General features: G+C 35.5%; 2 protein-coding genes across 2 annotated transcripts in view; both read right to left on the bottom strand.

Annotated features, from left to right (window-relative positions):
* Positions 1-1,698, bottom strand: part of Herp (Homocysteine-induced endoplasmic reticulum protein) — a 194,198-nt gene extending 192,500 nt beyond the window's left edge. Inside the window, exon 1 of the mRNA XM_089592360.1 lies at positions 1,412-1,698. Within this exon, the coding sequence (XP_089448486.1) occupies positions 1,412-1,429 (18 nt within the window). The 5' untranslated portion in view covers positions 1,430-1,698. The remainder of the gene's footprint in view (positions 1-1,411) is intronic.
* An 11,478-nt stretch (positions 1,699-13,176) lies between these two features.
* LOC149374675 (uncharacterized) lies at positions 13,177-22,260 on the bottom strand. Its single transcript, XM_089592415.1, has 6 exons — positions 21,983-22,260; positions 21,692-21,826; positions 21,551-21,625; positions 13,881-15,498; positions 13,770-13,828; positions 13,177-13,395 (listed from the first exon to the last, which is right to left on the bottom strand). Exons 1-6 carry the CDS (start codon positions 22,106-22,108, stop codon positions 13,177-13,179), a joined length of 2,232 nt encoding a protein of 743 aa, XP_089448541.1. The 5' UTR covers positions 22,109-22,260.
* Positions 22,261-24,499: the final 2,239 nt, after the last annotated feature.

Below are 24,499 nucleotides of genomic sequence, written 5' to 3'. Positions count from 1 at the left end.
CTCAGGCTCACACATAGCTTTCGTTACACAAGAATTGTATTTCAGCCATGGGCGCAAACCTGAGCTATGACCACATATAAACACCAGGACCAACTCAGTCACACCTACGATAACGTTGGAGACGAAAGTGTAACTTCTACTGTTTGCTCAACCGCGACAACATAAATATCTATGTAGGGCCAGCAGACAACAATCGTCAACGGCCGCGGCATAAGGTTTGAACATCAAAGGAGATTACAAATCATATAAGGTGTAATCTAACGTATCCAATGACTAATAACTAAGAATATCAAAATGGATAACAAACTGTTAAATTATGCAATTTACGGCTAATCACTGGGCTTAATCGGTTGTACCATCCCCATCATACATCAAAAAAACATACCTATGAAGGCTTAAAAGTGTTGATTTTGATCATTCAAGATTATAAAAAACTCCTTCGTGTTATGGCACCTGACTTCTTAGCAGACATGTCACCTGACGTTTAATCTAGGAGTTGTTTTTTAGATGTTATATAATAAAAATGCACACTTTACAGCTTTGACAGATATGGACAGATATGTTTTTTGATGAACCCTATGGACGGTATAACCAAATAGGCCCAGTATTTTGGCCTAGCCATAAATTGCATTTTTCAACAGTTTGTTATTTATTTTAATGTTTTTAATCAAGTTACAGATAACATATTGAAATTATATATTAGCTTATGTTACTAGGAGGGAGCCCTGCTAATCAAGGGCACATTAAAGCATGATTAAATTTTAACAGTTATAACAAATTAATGGACTGTTGTTGTTCTCATGTGTTGTGGCCTGATAAAATAAGTCATTAACAAGTATTAATTTACTCACTTATAAACAAATAAATGAATCAAAAAACAGTATTCCTATTAATTAATGTTGTCTAATGTTTTATTTAATGTCATACTAAGGTCAAATGTAATTAACATGTAAATGAAGCTAAAACTTAATGATATAACATTTTTTTTAAGCTCTAGTTTACTCAATCGGCTTTCCAAAATATTTAATAAGTTTAACGTGATGCAGGATGCATCCCACAACACACTTAAGTATAAAATCAATGTTAAGTAAATAACTGCCCAATAGTAACAGCAAATTGCAGTACATTGCTTCCATGTGTTTTTATATCTTTTATGTTGATGGCAAAATTGGTGAGACCAAATTGGAACGCTGCAGAGATTCAACTTGCAAATTTTAACAGATTGTCAAATTCTATTTTTATAAGTAGATTGAATCAAAGATATTCACACCACATGTCAGCTAGATATCATCAACAATGGCGTTAGTTAATCTTTATCAAGAGTTACTATTTTTACGACTCAATTTTTCTTTGTGAAATAACTAAAATACCTTCTATAAATTCACTGTAAATAGTAAAAGAAATTACTTACAGATTGATAACCTAACATATTCAAATTTTCTGAATGACAAAACTCAATTGAAAAAATTGCATATATTATAGATAGGGTTCAATATTTTCTGTCTAACATCATTTTATTTATCAGGCATCTACTGTAAATGCTGTGATTCTAAATGTTTCAAATTTGGCGTAAACCCAACATAAAGCCACGATCACACATCAGCAAAAAAGATTCACGGATTGCAGATTGCGTAAAAGAAGACGAGACCTTAGCTTGGAGATATTATAGTAGCCAATCAGCAGCGAGCACAGAGAGAGATAGAATGATAGCTCTGTTATGAGTTATGACCTGGGGTCTAAGGTCTGATCGGGGCATTCCATGGAGCTGTTCACATAGACATTTTTTGCTTAATTCAATGTGAACGTTCATATTGAAAAGGGGGCTCTACTGTTCCGCTAAACTCAAATTGAGTGAACAGACTCAGCAGACCTATACTGTGTTCTCTGGGGCCGTACCATATAACTATTTTTCTGTACATCGGCTAATGTTATAACCATAGAGATATAAGAATAGAGGAGAAAAGGGGGCGTGAAATGCGACAGCAGAATTCGCTACGTAACGGGGCGTCTGTCTTTGTCTGGCAGTTATGTTATTGGTCGAGTCATACATAAGATTGAATCAACTGTAGGATTCAGGACGAAGAAGTAGCCAATAACGTGGCTTTGGCAACAAGGACAGATGCCCCGTTACATTTAGTTATGCTGTCGCTGCCGCTAATGGGCTAGTATAGCGCTTTTCCCCTCTATTCTTATACCTCTATGGTTATAACATAGGCCCGCGACGCTAAAAAAAGTTATATGGTACAAGTCCTGTCAGTCATCATAGTTGCGACCATTAGGCTTTGTTGCCTGATGGAAAAAGAGGTATAGGTCTGTTCAGTCTGTTCACTTAATTTGAGTTTAGCGGAACAGTAGAACCCCCTTTTCAATATGAACGTTCACATTGTATTAAGCAAAAATTGTCTATGTGAACAGCTCCCATATCTCGCTTAAGTAAGTAGTTTTTTCGATAAACCCTAAAAAATAACCAAAAACAACGATGATGCGCATGCGTAGTTTAGGGATTGTCGGAAAAACTGCTTACTTAAGCAAGATATCAAATTAATTGAATGCCCCGATCAAACCCCAGGTCCTTGGCGTAGAGGGTAAAGGTAGAGCTGTGATGGTCAAAAGCAGCGTTGGGTTAGGCGGATATAACATCGGAACTTTTTCCCTAGATCGTACATGTAGCTATACGATCTAGGGAGAATGTTCCGTCGAACACACGGCACAGCAGTGAAGTGGCATTGCCAAAGACGCGCTAAAATAAAAAATTGTAATATTACAACACAAGTGCCTATCCCCCAATGACCCGGGGCACTTACTGGCCTCTCTATTAAATAATAGAATATTAATTAACAGCATAGGCACTTATCACTTGACGACTGTTGTGCTATTAATTAATAACATATATCATTTAGTGAAGCGACCAGTAACCGCCCTAGGTCATCAGGGGATAGGCGCTTGTGTTAATAATTAATACTTTATTACTTAACAAACAGGCTAGTAAGCACCCTGGATCATCGGATGATAGGCGCTTGTGCTATTAAATAATAAGTTATTATTTAATAAAGCGACCAGTAAGCGCCCCGGGACATCGGGTGATAGGCGCGTGTGTTAATAATAAATATTTAATCATACAATAGTGTAGCCAGTTAGCGCCCCGGGTCAATGGGTAATAGGCGCTTGTGTTAATAATAAATATTTTATTATTTAATAGAGAGGCCAGTTAGCGTCCCGGGACATCGGGTGATAGGCACTTGTGCTATTCAATAATACTTTATTATTTAATAAAGCGACCAGTAAGCGCCTCGGGATATCGGGTGATAGGCGCTTGTGTTAATAATTAATATTTTATCATATCATAATGTAGCCAGTTAGCGCCCCGGGTCAATGGGTAATAGGCGCTTGTGTTCATAATTAATATTTTATTATTTAATAGAGAGGCCAGTTAGCGTCCCGGGTCATTGGGTGATAGGCGCTTGTGCTATTTATTAGTAATATATCGTTTAATAAAGCGACCAGTAAGCGCCCCAGGTCAGCGGGTCATAGGCACTTATATTATTTAAAATTTTATTAATTTTTTTAGTGGCAAGTAAGCGCCCCGGGTTCAAAAACGTCGGGTGATATGGTATATATACATCATATGTATACATCAGCGATAGTTTACAGCTTGGATGACAGTAGCAGTGATAAAGAAGCGCTCTGGAGGTTATGGTTGGCACCAGCGTTGGGTGAGGCAGATTCAAAATCGGAACTTTTTCCCTAGATCGTATGTATAGCTATACGATCTAGGAAGAATGTTCCGTTGAGCGGATAGCACAGCATTGAAGGGGCATTGCCAAAGACGCGCGAAAATTGAAAATTGTAATATTATAACACAAGTGCCTACCACCCAATGACCCGCGACGCTAACTGGCCTCTCTATTAATTGATAAAATGTTAATTATTAACACAAGCGCCTGTCACCCCATGACCCAAGGTGCTTACTGGCCACTCTATTAAATAATAAAGTATTAATTATTAACAGAAGCGCCTATACCCAATATCCCGAAGCGCTTACTGGTCACTTTATTGAATAATAAAGTATTATTTAATAGCACAAGCGCCTATCACCCGATGACCCGGGGTGCTTACTGGCCTCTCTATCAAATAATAAAGTATTAATTATTAACACAAGCGCCTATTACCCAATGACCCAGGGCACTTACTGGCTCTTCTATTCAATGGAAAAGTATTAATTAGTAACACAAGCGCCTATCACCCGATGACCCAGGGTTCCTACTGACTTCTCTATTAAATCATAAAGTATTAATTATTACCACACACGCCTATCTGCTAATGATCAGGGGCGCTAACTGGCCTCTCTATTAAATAATAAAGTATTAATTATTAATACAACCCCTATCACCCAATGACCTGGGGCGCTTACTGGTCGCTTTATTAAACGATATATTATTAATTAATAGCACAAGCGCCTATCAGCCAATGACCCGGGACGCTAGCTGGCCTATCTATTAAATAATAAAATATTAATTATTAACACAAGCGCCTATTACCCAATGACCTGGGGCGCTTAGTGGAAACTCTGTTAAATAATAAAGTGTTAATTATTAACACGAGCGCCTATCACCCGATGATCCGGGTTGCTTACTGGCAACTCTATTAAATAATAAAGTAATAATTAATAGCACAAGCGCCTATCACCCGATGACCCATGGTGCTCACTAGCAGTTCTACTAAATAATAAAGTATTGATTATTAACACAAGCGCCTATCACCCGATGTCTCGAGGCGCTTACTGGTCGCTTTATTAAATAATAAAGTATTAATTATCAACACAAGCGCCTATCACCCCATGACCCAGGGTGTTTACTGGCCACTCTATTAAATAATGAAGTATTTATTATTAACACAAGCGTCTATCACCCGATATTACGAGGCGCTTACTGGTCGCTTTATTAAATAATAGAGTATTATTCAATAGCACAAGCGCCTATCACCCGATGACTCAGGGTGCTTACTGGCCTCTCTATGCAAGCAAAACAATTGAGTGTTGTCTTTACTTGTAAGGCGGGTCCATCTTTAATGTAAGATATTTATCAAATACTAAATATAGAGTAGAATTTATTTCGTGTAAGAAGCGAAAATGTGCTGCGAGTTTCCTGTCTTAAGCGTGCGAATAATGAGGATAGTATACGTGTAATATTGCGGTGAGTTTTATGTCTTAAGCGTGCGAATAATTTGGATAGTATGTGTAATATATGTAGATGTATATATATATGTGTGTATATATATCCATGTATATTATATTGTTAAGTTGCGATTTTCTGTGTAATTGTGTAGAATGTAAGCTAGAATGTTTGATTTCGGGTGATCGTTTTAGTTTGTAAGATCGTGATAAATTTGTAACAAATAAGTCATTAAGATGGTACGAGATTTGTTGGGTATGTTTGTCATGGATCTATACTTGCAGAGATTCCTAGCGATCACATCTTACAGCGCGTTTCATTTGATTTATCAACTTCGGACGTATTCAATCAGTTTGCTATAGCGTGCGGGCAATTTTATTATTAAGGTGTATGTTGGCATGTACGACTTTTCAATAGGCAGTATATATAGTGTGTAAGACAGCGCCACAGGCAAGGTGATACTTGCGGGCCCTGTAGTCAGTACAGTGTAAGCCACCGTGCCTTCTACACCTCTCGTCGGTTCTAGATTTATTGTCTTTGTTTGATAAGTCGGTTGTAAGTCTGTAAAGTCTGTATATTGTATCAGTTGTGTTCTACGTTGGTCGGCAGTCTTATTAAATAAACTTTTGGTCGAACTTGAAAATACTCGTTTTATTATTTCGCGCACCCCCTTTGCTCACACCTCTTCAGGTTATGGGCCCCATACTCGCATCACCGCGAGTGATCTCTTCTTTATTTTTTGTGTGGGTGAGTGTGACAAAAGGGAGGATGGCGGAAAAGGCTGAGACAGCAAAGGATGGACAAGAGAGTCCGATAGAGGAAGCGGCCGAGAGCGTGACCCCTGGTGACCAGGCCGAGTCAGTTGTCGACCAGGTGTTGTCGACGCCGGTCGAGGATAGGGGAGCAACTTTGGACGCCGGAACCGAGATCAGCGGTAGGTCAAAACTTTGTTTTTTCGAGTGATGCCTAGGTTGGACGCTATGACGTCAGGTAAAAAGGGGATTTCTTGTGCATTCTGAGAAATGCGTGGGATTCCAAGAAACACGTGGCGTCGGTAGCGCGACACGCACATGCAAGAGCGGGTCGGATCGAGAGGGGGACAACAGATTGCGGCTGAGGAGAGAGTTCAGTCTCTCTCTCTCCCTCTCGTGATGACGCGAGGCTTTTTGACTGAAAATATATTACGAAGCCGTTTATGTTTTGTTTTCGTGTTTTCTCGCGTCTCTTGTTCTTGTCGCCTCGACTGTTGCGTGCGCGTTACAATATAAACGTCTGAACTGGGAAAGTTTGAACGTGTGTCGGCAGAAAATTATATATGTCCTTTCCCGGTGCTTTTAATTAATTGAACTCTAGGCAATAAATATTCAAGGCGGTTTTCAGATTTAGTCAGAAAAGGCTGATATTTTGAAATATTTACTCTTTCTTTTGGACGAGCAAACTATCGATGCTCTGTCGAGAATATGTCGGGGAATTTCATCCCAAGTCAAGTCAGAGGGGTGACAACAAGATGCCATCTTGTTGGTGGATAAAAGGGGAATAATCGCATGTGTCAGGCAAAGGGATATTCCCGCCAAAGGTGTATAAACGAAATTATTTTCCGTGTGACTCGCACAGTCACGTTAGACTTGTGTTCGGTCGCGCGCGGCTGTGTGAGTTCCCAGCGTGCAATTGTGCTTTGTGTTCGAGCACGAGAACACGCTTCGGGCCACGTTGACTAGATTCGGCTTGCGTTCGGTCGATTTCTAGTTGACTCCCTGAAAACAATGTCCGTCTTTTGTTTTAGATTACCTGATCGGTGACGATTACAAATACATCATTGAATTTATTTGTAAAAAGGGAGGCAAAGTGACGTTGCCAGGAAATCTATTCAGGGAAGACGGGGAAAGCGAGGAACCTGCTCGTGATAAACCCGGATTATTTGAAAAGTCGGTCGATGTGTTTAAAACGTCAGATGAAAAAAAGTCCGAAATGTCAAAAGTCCGAAACTTTGATGAGATAAATGTAGACAGTGAAAATCTTTGGCAGAAATTAGGCGGAAATGAGTCTGTACACGAAGCAGCCCCCCTCTTCCCCGTCGCGCACACCAGAAAATACCCAACTTAAAGTAAAGAAAGTGCAAACCATTGAAAACAAATATAAATGGATAAACGTCAGCAAAACGAAGTTGCATATGGCAGATAAACAGAAAAATGAAAATTTTTCAGAAAACATCATCCTGGCTAGGTTCGACTCGATGATGGCTGCGATTAGTCAGATGATCGAAAGGCAGAAGAAAGCAAACGAGGAGGCAAGGAAGGCAGAGGAAGAATGGGCAAGGAAGGCAGAGGAAGAAAGGCAGGAGGTTTAAAGAACTTAAGAAGGGGGAGATGCCCCTTACAACGGCCGCGATTCGTGAAAAAAAAAAAAAAAAAAAAAAAAAAAAAAATTGCATGAAATTAAATTTTACAAAAGGGAAAGAATCAGTTGCCAAATAAATAGAAAAATTTGAGGAACTGTTCTGAAATTATGAGACTATAAGTACGTCTGGTCCCTTTTCTGAATAAGTAAAGCGAGATGCCTTTTATACTGCCGTAATCGGAGCGGTACCTAGCGTGCAGGTGACAGACTTCACGCTTAAAATGCAAAGCAGAGATGGAAAGGGTATGACACATGAAAACCTCATGTCGTACATGTTAAAGGTTGAGTCAGAAGGCCTAGCAAAAGCAACTGGAGGTCGTCCCACGAGGGCAACTTTGACTGTATCTTGGCCCCAGGACCGCCTCCACTGCTTCAACTGTGATGACTAGGACCAAATGGGTGACAAGTGTCCGAAGGCAGGTACCGGACTCAGGAAGTGCTACACGTGTGGCACGTTCGTGCATGACATCCCAGCTCACAAGAGATGCAGCCCAAGATGTGGTGAGCAAAATAAGTCTGATTCATGGGATTTTAAAAGGCAGGGCCGTGGAAGTCGAGAGAATCGAGGTGGCTACGGCGGTGGCCGTGGCAGTGGCCGAGGCCGCTCCAATTCCCGAAACTTTGGGCAGAGAAGGGACTCTAACAACGTCAGGGACGAAAAAGATCCCAAAAGGCAGAAAGTTTCTGACCAGGACCGGGAGACAAAGGAAAAACTAGACGCTTCAGGGTCAAATAAAGGTAAGTCTCTGACGTTGATCGAGCTCCCCAATACTCTGTTTTCAAACTCTGCAGGTTGGGTAAACAATTCAGAATCGGATGGAGAAAATAAAATTAAATTTATCGCTGATTCGGGAGCTACTGATCATTTTGCAAAGTCAGAAAAATTATTTACAAATATTGACAGAAACAAAATTGGTAAAATAAAATGTGCAAACTCAGACTCATCCGCAGACTTGAAAACGGAGGGAGTGGAAAATTAGCTGCTTAAAAATTGCAATAACGACGTTGAGTTGCAGGGAGTGGTGTGTGCTCGCGACTTAATCGGAAATTTATTGTCGCTGCGGAAATTTGCTGATATGGGCTTGTCAATCTATTTAGATGACAAGGAGATTAGTATTTTCGATCCTAATACTGAAAATGTATGGATATTGGGAATAAATGAAAAACCCTATTGGATGGTTGAATTTGTTAAGTCGGACAACAAAAGAATGAAAGTCTTGACAGCTGAGTCAAAAGCACACACTATTCCTGAAAATTTAACTACAGATATAAAATTAAATAATAAGTCGGAAAATTCAGAGAGCTCGGTCAGTAAGTTAAATAATGACAGTTTTGAAGAAGTATTTTTAATAAATGACAGAAAATTTCATGAAGTCGGAAAAGCCCTGACCGAAGAAATAAAAGACATTTAAAGTCCGTTTAGAGAAAATTGTAAAAAAATTCAAAGATAACAACGGGGCCATGTTGTGGCATGTCAGACTGGGCCATGCTTCGTTAGGGTATCTAAGAAAACTGCAGAAAAACTATCCGGAAGTAAAAAGTCTGAAAGAAGCCGTATTTGATGATGTGGTTAAGACTTGTGTTGTGTGTTTAAGAACAAAATCCCAAAAACTGCCTTTCCCTTCGGTACGCGAACGAGCATCCCAACCTCTGCAAATAATTCATTCAGATACAATGGGAATTATTAATCCACCCTCTTACCCAAAAAGATACAGATTTATTTCGGTATTTATTAATTATTATTCCAAATTTGCAATTGCTTACCCGATGAAAAACAAAAGTGATACGGGTGAATGTTTAGATAATTTTGTTAAAGGCTGTAGAAATCTTGTCGGGTTTGAAGCTAAAGTGTGTTATCTGAGGTCTGATCAGGGTACCGAGTACACGGGAGGCTCCGTGCGAAAAATATTAAATGACCTTGGAGCTGAACTCCAACTAAGTTGTCTGGATACCCCTGAACATAATGGCACGTCAGAAAGGCTGAACAAAACAATGCAAATGAAAGTCCGAGCTCTGATATGTGATTCGGGACTCCCGGAAAACATGTGGGACTTGGCACTAAACGCAGCTGTATTTGCGTACAATCGTACTCCGCATCGCTCAAATAACATGGAAATCCCTTTAATGAAGCTGGCTCCGAATAAAAGGACAGACCTTAGTCAGATGTAAAGATTCGGCTGCATCGCGTATTTGAGAGTTCAGACAAACACTGAAACTAAATTCCATGCAAAAGGGAAACGAGCAGTTATGGTAGGATACACGCCGACAGGGTATCGTCTGCTTTGTCCGGACGAAGGAAAGTTTTATGAAAGTCGGGACGTCAGATTTAACCAGCGTTTTGTGTATGGAGACGTTTTTGGTAAAAATTCAATTAAAAACTGGGAAAATGTGACTGTAAATATTGAATTAGACGAGTGGTTTTTAAAATTCGAAAAGGAAAGAGAAGAGACAGTGTCATCGGAGGAAGCGCCCCCGGTGGTACAACGGAAAAGAGGAAGGCTGAAAAGACTGATAGAAACAATGGAGGCCAACTTGGTCCAAGAAAGTCGTGTAAAGGATGTCAGCTTTGCGGGCTTAGCTCTCGGGGAAGAATTAACAAAAGTCCTAATTTTTAAAAACGGTGATACTGAAACGTCAGGAAATAATGCCATTTATGCGGAAGATCTAGTTTACCACTCTTTGCTGGCAGAAATAAATAAAGATCCAGCTTCATATAAAGAAGCAACGAAGGCTGTGGATAAAGAAGGCTGGAATCAAGCCATCCAAGAAGAACTTGACTTAATGGCAAAGAATCAAGTCTGGAAGTTGGTAAACAGACCTGCAGGACTGGTAAATGGTAAACGTCCGAATGTCATCGATTCCCGATGGGTTCTTAAGAAAAAGGTTCTCTATTGAAAATAACCACGTGGTTTTACCACGTGGTAAACCACATAGTTTTACCACGTGGTTTACCACGTAGTTTTTGTCTCAAAATGCCACATGGTTTTTAAATCAGGTGGTTTTGTAATACCACGTGGTTTTTTTACCAAGAAGCTTAATAGTTTTCACAAATATTACCTTCTTCTTCCTAGTTCTATTGATAAATTTTTTTTTGTCTTATATACTATCGTAATAAATACTTTCACAAACAATTTTCTCAGCGATTTCTGTTCGAACATTGAAATTTCTATTGAAAAAAATCACTTGGTTTCACCACGTAGAAAAACCATGTTGTAAGCCATGTGGCTTCGTATTATAAATCACGTGGTTTTGTTTCAAATTAACACAGGGTTCTAAAAACCACGTGGTTTTACAACTATGTGGTTTTTTAAAAACCATGTGGTATTTTTAGACAAAACCACGTGGTTTATGATACAAAACTACGTGGTTTCCCACATGGTTTTTCTACGTAGTAAAACCACGTGGTTTATTTTTATTTTTGAGAATGTCGGATAAGACAAACGAACATAGCAAATAAGGTAATCTCTTTTATATATTTAGAAGCTGCAATCAGTTAATTAATTACAATAAATATTTTTCTTACTATCTCTTCCGAAAGTTCGAGTTACGGTGGCTGTAAATAGAGACAAAAGCCGACATTCCTTCCTTATCGACGCGACATTTATATCGCATAGAGGGGTCAGGAGAAAAACTCCCTGCTCCTTACTTTTTTTGCGTGAGAGAGAGGTAGAGAGAGTAAGCAGCAGTTTAAATGTTCATCAGTATTAAGTATTTACCTACGCAGTGTTTATTAATTTTTTTTCAAGCTGTGAGAAAATTTAAGCACACGTCGAACTCGAGTGTGATTATAAATTTGTCGTGCAATGCATGTAATCTCTTTCGGTAATGTGTAACGTAGTAAATTCCTAACCTAAATCTGAAAAAAAGTTTGCCTCATATGCGAACAACGCTAATGCTTAATTTTTAACTATAGGAGATGTGTGTACTAAGACGCTGAAGTCATAAGATGCAATAGTAAAACAATGAAAAATTTTAGTCGAAGATGTTTGAAACATTCATGTACGAATCGCTTTAAATTTTTACACTTTTCAAAACTTAGTTTAAAAATAATCACGTCGTGTCTTGAAGGGAAAGCAAAACAAACCAAAAAATTGGACTAAAGCTACATTATATAATTGATAGTCAACTGATTTTATTATTTTTACAAAACTTTTAACTATAAATTATTTATACACTTCTAAACATTTACTTACGTTATGATTGTTACAGACTATTATATATATACATCTATATTTATACTATACATATTATATATACATAGTTTATCTATAATTAACTGAAGCATGCATCTTTATTGTAGACACTGTTGTACGTGCTGCTCTTGGCAACAAACTTTTGTTATTTGATCTGTAATTAGGTCCACCTACGGTCCTTTAAGTATATAATTAAATGAATAAATAATCTAGAAAAGCTATTGTAAACGTGGTGCTTACAGGAGAACAAAAATATTAAGATGCACCAAATGAAACGTATATTATTGATATAAATACTTATACTGCAATACGAATTAAAGGTACGCTGTTGGAAAAGTTATTGAATTTACTAAGAATTTTATTAAATTTTATAAACTCTTACGATATATAGGTATACTTAATCTACAGAATTAATAAAAAGTTTAATGATACAATAATACAAATTAATGACATTTTGTAAAGTTGCCGAAAATTTTTTTAACGGTGTACACATCAAGAAAAATATAATAATACTTTTTAAAAAATAATCATAATACTATAAATTTCGAGCATAACCAGCAAAGAAATGTACGGAAATCGTGCCAAATAGCTACATTTTGTTTACAATATATAATATAAGACATTATTATTTTAATCTTTGATAAATGATTAGTATTGAATATAATAATCTCCAAAATTATGATCATTTATACAAAACACTTTTTGTTCTTCAAGCTGTGAAAGATAAATATACAGATATGAACAGGTTAAGAATGATTGAACAAATTGTAGCAATCAATTACTATTACAATCACTAAATTATATTATATAAGAGTAGAGATAAGTGATCTGTTGGGAGTGAGGCGGATAAATGACTGTACGAAAGTATTTAACATTTTCCATGATAAAACTCTATATGTAGAGTTTTTGATGCATACGTCCAATAGTTGCATTAGCCCAGTATACACAGCAAGGTCCTCTTATACCCAACCTTGCTGTGTATACTGGGTTAATGCAACTATTGGACGTATTCATCAAAAGGAGCTCTACATATAGAGTTTTATCATGGAAAATGTTAAATACTTTCGTATAGTCATTTTCCCGCCTCACCCCCAACGGATCACGTATCTCTACTCCTATATTATATGACAGTGGAGGGTGCTTTAACTAATTAAATGTACTAAATTATATTGTTTTTTATGGCAGTCCAAGTCAGTTATTCTTTTAATAAACTGGCTTTTTCTTCTGCTTTTGGAGATTTTTATAAAAAAGCATGAGTTTCTTCCAAGTGTTTATTTGTTTTTCATTTTATTAATAACAATATAACAAGGGCTGCATATTCACCGAACGCAAGAATACACTTCTGTTAAGTTTACATATATACCATATAAGTTGTACAATTTTTTTTTTTTACGTTACAGACTCTAAATTAAAATCTAGTAACAATGCATGTTTGGTGTGCATGATATGTAGGAATTGTTGTCGATTTTCATGTACACACAGATCCGGTCAATATCATTAGTTTCTACAGCAATTACTTCGTCAACAATCTCTTTTACTTTTTTAATATGAATTGCAGTTCCCATTATATTTTCGGTTACAATTTCAGAGCATAACACAAACTCTTTGTGAGTGATTTCATCAACTATAAACTCCTGTAACCGAACGTATTTACCACTTTTTGTAAGCACATAAGAATTGTTTGACCTAAGGGATCTATTTCTAAACGATGTTAGCACACACTTATTTTTAACAATTTTCCTATATGACCGGCTTTGATTCGAAAGCTGCAAATATTCGATCCATTCGCAAGGAGTTTGTTTGTACGGCCCAAAATACCTAGCTTTGGTGATTTTAAAGGTCACTTTTACTTTTTTTTTATCAAGATATACTATGTATACTTGCATACTTGAATGTGGTCGAGTAGCTACATGTTCTTCTAAAATAGTCTCAGCATGTTTCATGTTTATCATTCGACAAAGTTGATGTACGACCCCTTTTGCCGCTTGAATTTTTCTTACTAACTGACCGTTTCCGGTTTCAAAACAATAACCGTTATGAGACCATAACGGTCCAAAGTCAAGAACACTTTGTGGCAAGTGTAGTAATAAATGTATATTGTATGTCATGGCAACCTTACCATAATACAATTCGGTTTGAGCAACAAATTTTTGCAGCATGTAATCAGCTACATGAACATCAATGTGACTGATGTTATCTTTGTTTAACAAAAAGAAAGCATGTGACAGTAAAGCGATATGATGAACAAACCTCTGCATATGTGGAAATTGTAACATGATCGGTATGCAATAGTACTGCAACCAATTTTCAAATTCCCTAGCTTTCCACCAATTTCTGTCGCTCAATGATCTAGAAAGGCGAGCCAGTCTACTAGGTACTGTTATATTCTCTAATATCTGATTCACTTTAGCGACATCATGTTTTGATAACGAGTAAGCTTCACCATTGCTGTCAATCCAATAATTCATTATTTGTTCTACAATTCCTAAACAAACATTATGCATAGCATCAGGTACAAAGCCAGAAATTATATTAAAACCCTGGAGATTAATTAAACATGAAGGATTTTTAATTCCACAAACAGCATTTCGGGATGTTAGACTTTCTCTCATGAACTCTAATGTTTCTGTCTCAATTCTTTTTTCAGGAATATAATCTAATAGAACATACTTCACACTACCACCAGTTCTAGTGCGAACATACTCTCCTGGATGCTTGCACCACCCACATCCATAATAACCATTGTATTGAACCATACCCTGCATAGGTGGTCGAGCAGCAGAGTCGACGCATGCACAAATCGCATATACTTTCACTGTTTTCCGTACTCCATTAATTTTATAATGGACCCCTCTGTTAGCAAGCTGATTTATTTGATCAACAAATGGTTTTAAAAAAATATTCATGTCCGGCTTACTCTTCCCAAACCATATGCCACAGATAATGGGATTTTTTGTTCTCACTTCAAATGGGACTTCATTAACAACTACTTGTATCGGCCAAACCGAAAATTTAGAGCTTTCAAAAACAGGTGAACCATCAGTATTAAAAGTTAAAGTAACAAAATGATCTTTTTCATCATCAGGTAATAATGTTACAAAATTTTTGTACATTATTCCATCAGTAAAATCATTGAAATAATTATTTTGCTCCTTTCTTCTCAAAACTATAGCTTCAAAGTATTCGTCATTATCTCGCAATAGGGTAGCAATCTGCTTTTCAATATTCATTATAGCAAAAAAATCAAAATAAGTAGGATCTTTCAGTAGAATGTTGTGATTACACGAGCATAGTACTTTACGGTCTTCGCGATTGAATTTCTTCACGTATTGTTTACATTTCGGGCAGTTAGCGTGGTAATCAATATTTGTATCTGTGTTGAATAATTTATCAACCAAATATCGTGATTGAGGTAATACGTTACTTCCCAAAATACAATTCAACATTTTATACAAGTCTGCAATGGCAGATTGGCACAAATTGTATTTTAATGCAAACTTCAATACTGACAGAATTAATTCACTCTTACTTACAGCGACCACAATATTTATTGTATCATTATTCTCTGCATCGTTAATGAATTTTTCCAACCTCCTAAATTGCGGAGCAGCATTATAACTATCATTCAGACTATCTCTGACAGACTCAGTACTACTAATTGACTCGTCGTCACTACCACTGTCAGTGCTGAAGTGATCGCTCAGTAGATCTTCCTGCACATCCCGAATCCAAGAATCCTGTAGATAAATTATTTTTTTGTATTTAAGTGTCATAAAATATTTAACTAATAAGAAATTTTTACAAAACAGCTAAAAAAATAACAATATTACTCAACAAGACATTTACTAAGAAGGCTCATCACAAAGGTGCCATATCGAGCAAGGGGACTACAAAGGATTTTCGTAAATTTAAGATTTATGAAATTTGTAGCGTAGTATATAAAACACCAGAATCTTTCTATGACATTAAAAGTTATGTGTCAGTATTTCCGACAGGCAGATATAACATCCACTCAATAATGATCGAAAGAAAAAGTAAATGTAATATTGCAGCCAGTTTCATAGAGTTCTCACGTTGGGACCTTAACAAAATGTGACACGAAAATGTACTAACGTTTCATGCACAAAATTTTAACAATGGAAAATACCAATAAGCAAAAAAATAAAAGCAAAAAAAAATAAAAATAATTCGATTGTAGACAATAAAAATCATGATTAAAAAATCAACATAATTTATTATGATGTTGGACATTCAGACTAAATTTCTTACTGCATGGATCTTAAATTAGGACGTACACGAATCGTTAAAATTACTTGGGGGCTGCACCCCCTGTGCTCTTCGCGCGCCAACCCCAAAATTTTAATCAAAAATTCATTTTCTATATTTTCAAAGAAAAATAAAATAATTATATCTTTGTCGTAAGACGTCATGTTATAATCTTCATCGACTTACAAATTTTTATGACTTTTCACTACTTTCTCGAAATTTCATTTTCAAATCTACCCGCGCTTGATCAGTCTCAGCCGATCACACGACAAATAAACAGACGTAATCAGTGTTGCGATATACCCAAGACTTCTCTTGGGTGCTCTTGGCTAGTAGCGCAAGCGCAGAAGAACCATGCTCCCTCTCTCACCGGGCGGGTAGGAGTAGGGGAGCCCCCCTACCTAGCCTTTAACTTAAGCCCCGTCCACTTCTCACAACTTAAATACTACTTTTGAGCATAGCTTCTCGTAGCTCTCGATGGTCGTGCAGACTAAGAGTTTTGCGCTCGCTTGACTCGTAGCTGGGTACTCTTCGATTCCTGACCATGACGTTTTTTTTTTTTTTATTAATATTATTAATATTATTATTACCATCATTCATATTATTATTAGTGTCATTATAATTATTATTATTATTATTATCATTATTATTATTATTATTCATAATAATATGAAATATCAGAGCCGTAATCAAATGCGCAATAAAAATACTAAAATTAGCAGATACTCTTTCCTCATCACCTTGCGGTAAGTATCGGGGCGCGTTTTTTTTTTTTCAAGAAAAACTTAAGGAATAATTTAATTACTAAGAAAAGAATGATGAAGCTATGACTTAAACTAAAAATACATGGGAAAAATTAAGTAACTTTACAAAGATTTATTAATAAATTATTAGTTTTTTTGGAATAAACTAAGTTTACAAAAAAAAAATAAAAAATGAATAAACTGGACTGATAAAAAAATATTTATTACTACCGTAATTTTTTCTTTTAGTGGTATCCCACATAGGCCTATTCCACTAATGATGATTTCTGAATCAATATCTCAAAAAACACTTAATTAAAACAAAAATAAGAACAGAATAATTAAACTTAATTTTAAAACTCATAAGTTATAATTTACTTTAAAGCAATCATCGATTCAGAAATCTACATAAATACTGTAAGTATCAAATTAATAATTTTAATAAATAAATAAATTATACAATTCTAAGCACTCTTCTTTAAGTGACTATCAACGTTACTCTGATAAAAAAGAACTATTTTATACGAACACTTATAATACAGGATTTAATGAAATATCCCTTAAGTAAACTTATTTGGATAGTAACAAAAAAATCTTAGGTTTTTAAATAATACTGTAGAGTGACACAAATCTAATGACTAATTTAAACTTTTTTAAATAAACGTATAGTATGTACACAATAAATAAATAAATGAATAAAATTTATTATATGTAATTAAAATGAATGTAATTTCTTATCTAAATATAACTTTTTCAATTAAATTGCAATCGATACAAAACAAAGCAATAATTTCACAGACTCTAATTATTTAAAATTGTAGCTTTAAAAATAAAAAAATAGAATTAAATCTTGCATTTATCTCAAAAATAGCGGAGAATTAATTTTGCATGAAATACACAAATTATAGGAGCCATTTTAAACTAAATTAGTACGAAATTAAAAAAATTTCTAAACACCTAACTGATTACAAGTTGCCTTGAATTTTCATTTCTGGATCGTCTGTTGAATCGCGTTTATACATTTTAAAGTTAAATAGTTCAAGATGTTTTCTTGAGATTTTAAAATTGATTGCATTAATACTTTTAATTGGAAAATGAGATCGAATAAAACAAATCGCGCTAAGTAAATGAATTTTGATTTTTAAAAAAATGATCATTTATTAATAAATCTTTTTGAAGTTACTTAATTTTTCCAATGTATTTTTAGTTAAAGTCATAGCTTTATCATTCTTTTCTTAGTAATTAAATTATTCCTTAATTTTTTCTTGAAAAAAAAAAACGCGCCCGATACTTACCGCAAGGTGGTGAGGAAAGAGTATCTGCTAATTTTAGTATTTTTATTGCGCATTTAATTATGGCTCTGATAATTCTTATTATTATTATTAATAATAATAATAATAATTATAATCACACTAATAATAATATGAATAATAGTAATATTAATATTAATAATAATAATAATAATAATAATAATAATAATAATAATAATAATAATAATAAAAAAAAAAAAAGTCATGGTCAGGAATCGAAGAGTACCCAGCTATGATTCAAGCGAGCGCAAAACTCTTAGTCCGCTCGACCATCAAGAGCTACGATAAGCTATGGTTAAAAGTAGTATTTAAGTTGTGAGAAGTGGGCGGGGCTTAAGTTAAAGGCTAGGTAGGGGGGCTCCCCTACTCCTACCTGCCCAGTGAGAGAGAGAGAGCATGGTTCTTCTGCGCTTGCGCTACTAGCCAAGAGCACCCAAGAGAAGTCTTGGGTATATCGCAACACTGCGCCAAACCACAAACCAGTGCTCTCAAATGAGACTGACAAACTTGCAGAAGATTCAAATTGGCTATATGGCGCAATCCGCAAATACCCACATAACTCCACAGAACTTTATGCAGAATAAATTCATAAATTAAGCAAAATCTATTTAATCCAATAACTTTAGGCTAATAACAACACAAACGTCAATCCCCTAATGACCCGAGGCACTTACTGGCCATTCTATAAGTAATAAAATATTTGATAATAACACAAGTGCCAATCACCTGATGACCCAGGGCACTTACTGCTCACTCTATTAATTAATAAAAAATCAATTGATAACTAAAGCGCCTATCACTAAATGACCCGGGGCGCTTACTAACCATTTTAATAATAAATAAAATGTTAAACAATAACACAAGCGCCAATAACCCTATGAGTGGAAGTGTTTACTGACTACTCTATTAATTAATAAAAAATTAATTGATAACTAGAGCGCCTATCACCAAATGACCCAGGGTGCTTACTAGCTATTTTACTAATTAATAAAATGTTGAACAATAACTGAAGTGCCAATTACCCTATGACCTGGAGCGCGTACAGGCTACTCTATAAATTGATCAAATGATAACTAATAACAAATGCGCCAATTACCCAATGACCCGGGGCGCTTACTAGCCATTTTATAAATAAAAGAATATTCAATAACAACACGAACGCCAATCGCCTGATGAACTGGGGTACTTACTGGTCGCTTTATTAACAAAATGTTGAACAATAATGGAAGCGTCTATCAACAGACAACCCAGGGCGCTTACTGGCCACTCTGTTAAATAATAAAATGTTAAAAATTAACACAAGTACCAATCGCCAGCAAAACCAGGGTTTGATAAAATTAAGTGGCCAGTAAGTGCCATGAGTTGACTAGTAATTGGCACTTGTGTTATTGTTTACCATTTTATCAATTAATAAAGTGACAAAGAAGTGCCCCGGGTCACTGGATGATTGGCGCTTTTATTATTGTTTACCACTTCATTAATTGATAAAGCGACCAGAAAGCCCCGTGTAATGTCTACTTATTGGCGCTTGTGTTATTGTTCAACATTTTATTATTAGTAAAGTGGCTAGAAAGCGCCCTGGGTCAACAGGTGATTTGCGCTTGTTTTATTATTTAATATTTTATTAACTTACAAAGTGACTAGTAAGCGCCCCGTGTTGCCAAGTGATTGACGCTTGTGTTATTGTGTAATATTATATTAATTATTAATGTAGCCAGTAAGCGCTCTGGGTGATAAGGTGATTGGCGCTTGTGTTGTTTAACATTTTAATAATCAGGAAAATGGCGAGGAAGCGCCGTGGGTCATTTAGATATAGGCGCTTTAGTTATTAATTAATAATTAATTAATTAATAGAGTAGCTAGTAAGCGTCCCAGGTCATCTGGTGATTAACGCTTGTGTTTTTAATTAACATTTTATTAATAAATAGAGTAGCCAGTAAACGCCCCAAGTCATTGGATGATTGGCACTTGTGTTATTGTGTGATATTATATTAATTATTAACGTAGCCAGTAAGCGCTCTGAGTCATAGGGTGATTGGCGCTTGTGTAATTAATTAATATTTTATTAACAAATAATGTGACCAGTAAGCACCCCAAGTTGCCTCAAGATTGGCGCTTGTCTTCTTGTTTGATTTTTCATTAATTTTTAAAGTGGCTAGTAAGCGTCCCGGTTTACTTGGTGATAGGCGCTTGTGTTATTAATTAACTTTGTATTAATTAATGGAATAGCCCGTAAGGGCCCCGGGTCATAGGGTGATTGGCGTTTGTGTTATTGTCTAACATTTCATTAAATCGTAAAATAACTAGAAAGCACCCCGAGTCATAGGGTGATCGACGCTCTATAGTTATCAGTAAATTTTTTATTAATTTAATAGAGTAGCCAGTAAGCACTTCGAGTCATAGGGTGATTTGCGCTTGTGTTATTGTTTAACGCTTTATTAATTATTAAAATGGTAAGTAAGCGCCCCCGGTCATTCAGTGATAGGCGCTTTAGTTATCAATTGATATTTTATTAATTAATAGAGTAAGCAGTAAGTGCCCTGGGTCATCGGCGCTTGTGTTATTATCAAATATTTTATTACTTATAGAATGGCCAGTAAGCGCCCTGAGTCATTAGGGGATTGACGTTTAGATTAAAAGTTAGTGTATTCTTACACTATTCTTAATGAATTGTGTGAGCTACTTTACATTAAACAGTAGAAGATCACTAATTAGTGAGAAATTAAAAAATTATTACTCTTAAGATAAATGTGTACATGCGATGTTTTGTTTCACGCCTGCAGTTTATACACATACTAATAGCATTTTGTTCAAACTTTCAATCAAAGTATTTATTAAACCATGACAGCAGGCTTCTTGAATTTTTAGATTAGTTATTCTAATCTTCATTTACAATATCATACTTGTTTCTAAGAGGTTTGTAAAAGTATTATCCAAGTTATTAGTGGAAATGTAAGTTTTGCGACAACGTTCTCATAAGAGCCTGTGTATAAGATCCAAAGTTTGCTTATTTTTTTTTTCATAAACTGTGACACTTTGGTGCCAGAAATTTTTGATGTTATTGTAATGAAAACTAACATATAATAGTTTTTTGCGAGTTTTTTGATAGCTGTCGTAAGAAATTTGTTTTTTGCTTTAACCTCCTTATATGTTATGCAAGTGCAACACATGCATATAGGATTTGTACTTGCTAAAGCCAGGCCTGCATCCAAGTTAAAAGCTTAATTTAATTACATTCATATTTATTTTACACGGCCATCTCATAAATTCTAAAATAGACGCCCTTGACATACATGATACATTGAACAGATAATTTTCTAAAATTACAAAGCATAACACATTGAATAACAGTTTATAATTGCTTTCATATTTTTTACTTAGTAACTGCTACAGTCTGTTATACTCTGTAATGTTTTGATATTATTCATGCTCATAACATGCATTTATAGAAAAAATATAATAACCCATACCTCAAATGAATAGTCACCATCATCTATCAAACCAAACATTGTTCCTCGAGAACTTGTGGATGAACTTCCGTATTCCTGGATAGAAGAAACATTATTGAGATGCAAGAAACTTTCATTACTTGTTTGGTCAACAGCACTAACAGAAATTGTATCTCGGGAATCTTGTGGAGGACGTTGAGTATCATTTATTGTTCGAGGAAAAGAGTGAGATGCTGCCTGGTTGTTACAATCATTTTGAATTGTTGATGATCTATTTGGATGGCCTCGACTATTATTCTATGACACAAATTATAATACAAATTATAAACAATTTAAGGAATGCCTCATTAAAATTACTAATATCATTCATATTTTAATATAAGTATAGTAACTGTTTATATAAATTTGTCTTTCTTAAATGCATCAGCATTAATAATGAAGGCTTCCACTTACAATCAAGTGATCTTCGTTCGAGGAGCTACTTAATCCAATTTCTCTTCTGCGTTTCCTTCTTCGGTAATACGTTGCTCGTGACATCGATGCAGTCGGATCTTCCAGATATTTTCCATATCCACTCATCGTCAACGAGTATTACCAATAAAGAAATTAAATCAGCTGGCTACGCTGACAAGTGCACAAATTATTGATAAGACGTATAACACGTGCTGACAACGTAAGATAACAATTGAAACGTATCAATATTTTCGCAAAATGAGAAATCAACTGTATAAATTAACATACACACTGTAAATGTAACCAACAACTTTACAATAACAATGAAGGTATGTATTACCATACATATGTAAAAAACTTTTCTATCTTTAATTTTTGGTCGCAACGCCAGTATAAAGTATACAATTGTAAAGATCTGTACGACCATATGACTTTTAAAACCATAGAGGTATAAGAATAGAGGGGAAAAGCGCTATACTAGCCCATTAGCGGCAGCGACAGCATAACTAAGTGTAACGGGGCATCTGTCCTTGTTGCCAAAGCCACGTTATTGGCTACTTCTTCGTCCTGAATCCTACAGTTGATTCAATCTCATGTATGACTCGACCAATAACATAACTGCCAGATAAAGACAGATGCCCCGTTACGTAGCGAATTCTGCTGTCGCATTTCACGCCCCCTTTTCTCCTCTATTCTTATACCTCTATGTTTAAAACAGTAATACCTAGTACTGCGAGAGCACCATAGATATTTTAAGTATAGGTCATGCTATACATTAGTTTACAACCATAGACATAATAAGAGTAGACTGCGTTTTTGGGCCCAGACCCAGCCCAGAAAGCTCAGGTAGCTAGAGAATAGAGAAAATAAGAAACGAGCGTGGGCCGTAGATGTATGTATGTCTCTCTTCAACCTGCACTATCCACTATGCACTCTATATATGCTTTTAATATTATTTATCAACAACATGAGCAAAGGTAAGTACAGGGTCACTGCAAATTAAAGTTCTTAGTTAATAGGATTATTGGATTGAATAGTCTCATCTTTAGTTGTTGGTACATTAATATTTTGGGATCTCACGACAATATAAGGACTCATATAATTCACTACAATCAGAAACACTGATGTGGTGGTCAAAACCTAAACCTGCCGCCACTCTCACCAGAATTAAAAGGACCTTGGGATTTATGAAAATGCAAAATATTTTAGTCATATTTGATTATGGTGAAGAGTTTTGTTGGTATTCGAATAATTCCATATGGTCTTTTTTTATAAACTAGCAGCAGCTTAGTCCAATAAATAGAAAATATAAAGTTGTCTTATATAATAACATTTGCAGCAAGATTAGAATGCATCTGGTACCCAAAAATTGACCTTTAAAAAAATAGACCCCTACAAAATACTGAAACCAAGCCACAACTTTTCCAGTAAATTTTTTCACAATAATTAATTTCTAAAGTTCCAGCAATTTTCGAATTCAATAAAGGTACAAAAATTACCTTTCCATACAAATCATCTAATGCTCATCTCACGCTGATCTTATCTATATTATACTTATCTAAGATAAATATGAGGCATTATAGATAAAATTATTGATACGATTATAATATCTATATTGTTAGAGGTCGATTTTCGGGTACAAGACTCATTCTAATTTTTCCACAAATGGCATTCTACGATTACAACTTGATATTATCTATTTACAGGTCTAAGTTGCGGCTGGTTCATAAAAAATACCATATGGCACTAGTTACATACCAACAAAACTTCACCAGAATAAAATATGATACAAATACTTCGGATCTCCACGAATCATAACGTTTCTACTCTGGGAAGATATTCCACGCCAAAACTTAATGTCAGTCTGTCAGTCTGTAGCGTGGCGACTCCGCGTCTAGTGTGATGAAATAATCACACAAAACCCTCTCTTCCTGATGAGAGGTGGCTGGTTTAAATTTTTACCACCCTTAGGCCTCAAGTCTTTGTCTATGACCATAAACCATGATTTTACTTATGTGAAACTCGTCACGAGTTTCACTCGTTTCATTTATTACACAAATTACATAAGTTACGAAAATGACACGTATTTAACGTGCTGTCTCGTTAACACCTCCTGACCAGATTCATCCATTCCTGCCGATTATAACTGCTCATAATAAACTGTGCAGAACGCACTTCACAAAAGATTTTATTACGGGTTAGCAGCACGTTGGCAGTGGGTAGCTCGTGAAACTAATTTTCATCATTCGAATTGGTATAGCACGTTGCATGTGATCAAATTGTTTTTTAATAGTTAGGTACCTACTTAGTAATTTGAGAAAGACTATCAATTTATTCTTAATAAAGTTAGCTTGCATAGTCTACACTTGTCAATTCACTCGTGGACTTAACATTTATTTGTCATTTTTTACGACTCAAAGTATGTAAGTATGACGTTTATTTTTATGTACCAATATTAACGCGTATCATGCTATATTGTTCTTGTCAAAGTATAATGACAAATAGCACCGATAATAG

This window comes from Copidosoma floridanum, unplaced genomic scaffold, assembly GCF_036245765.1.
Source record: "Copidosoma floridanum isolate Cflo_tuat_1 unplaced genomic scaffold, Cflo_Japanese_pri ptg000016l, whole genome shotgun sequence".
In the NCBI taxonomy this organism is placed as follows: domain Eukaryota; kingdom Metazoa; phylum Arthropoda; class Insecta; order Hymenoptera; family Encyrtidae; genus Copidosoma; species Copidosoma floridanum.
Note: the sequence above shows the minus strand (reverse complement) of the source record. Positions and strands in the feature narration are given on the sequence as shown.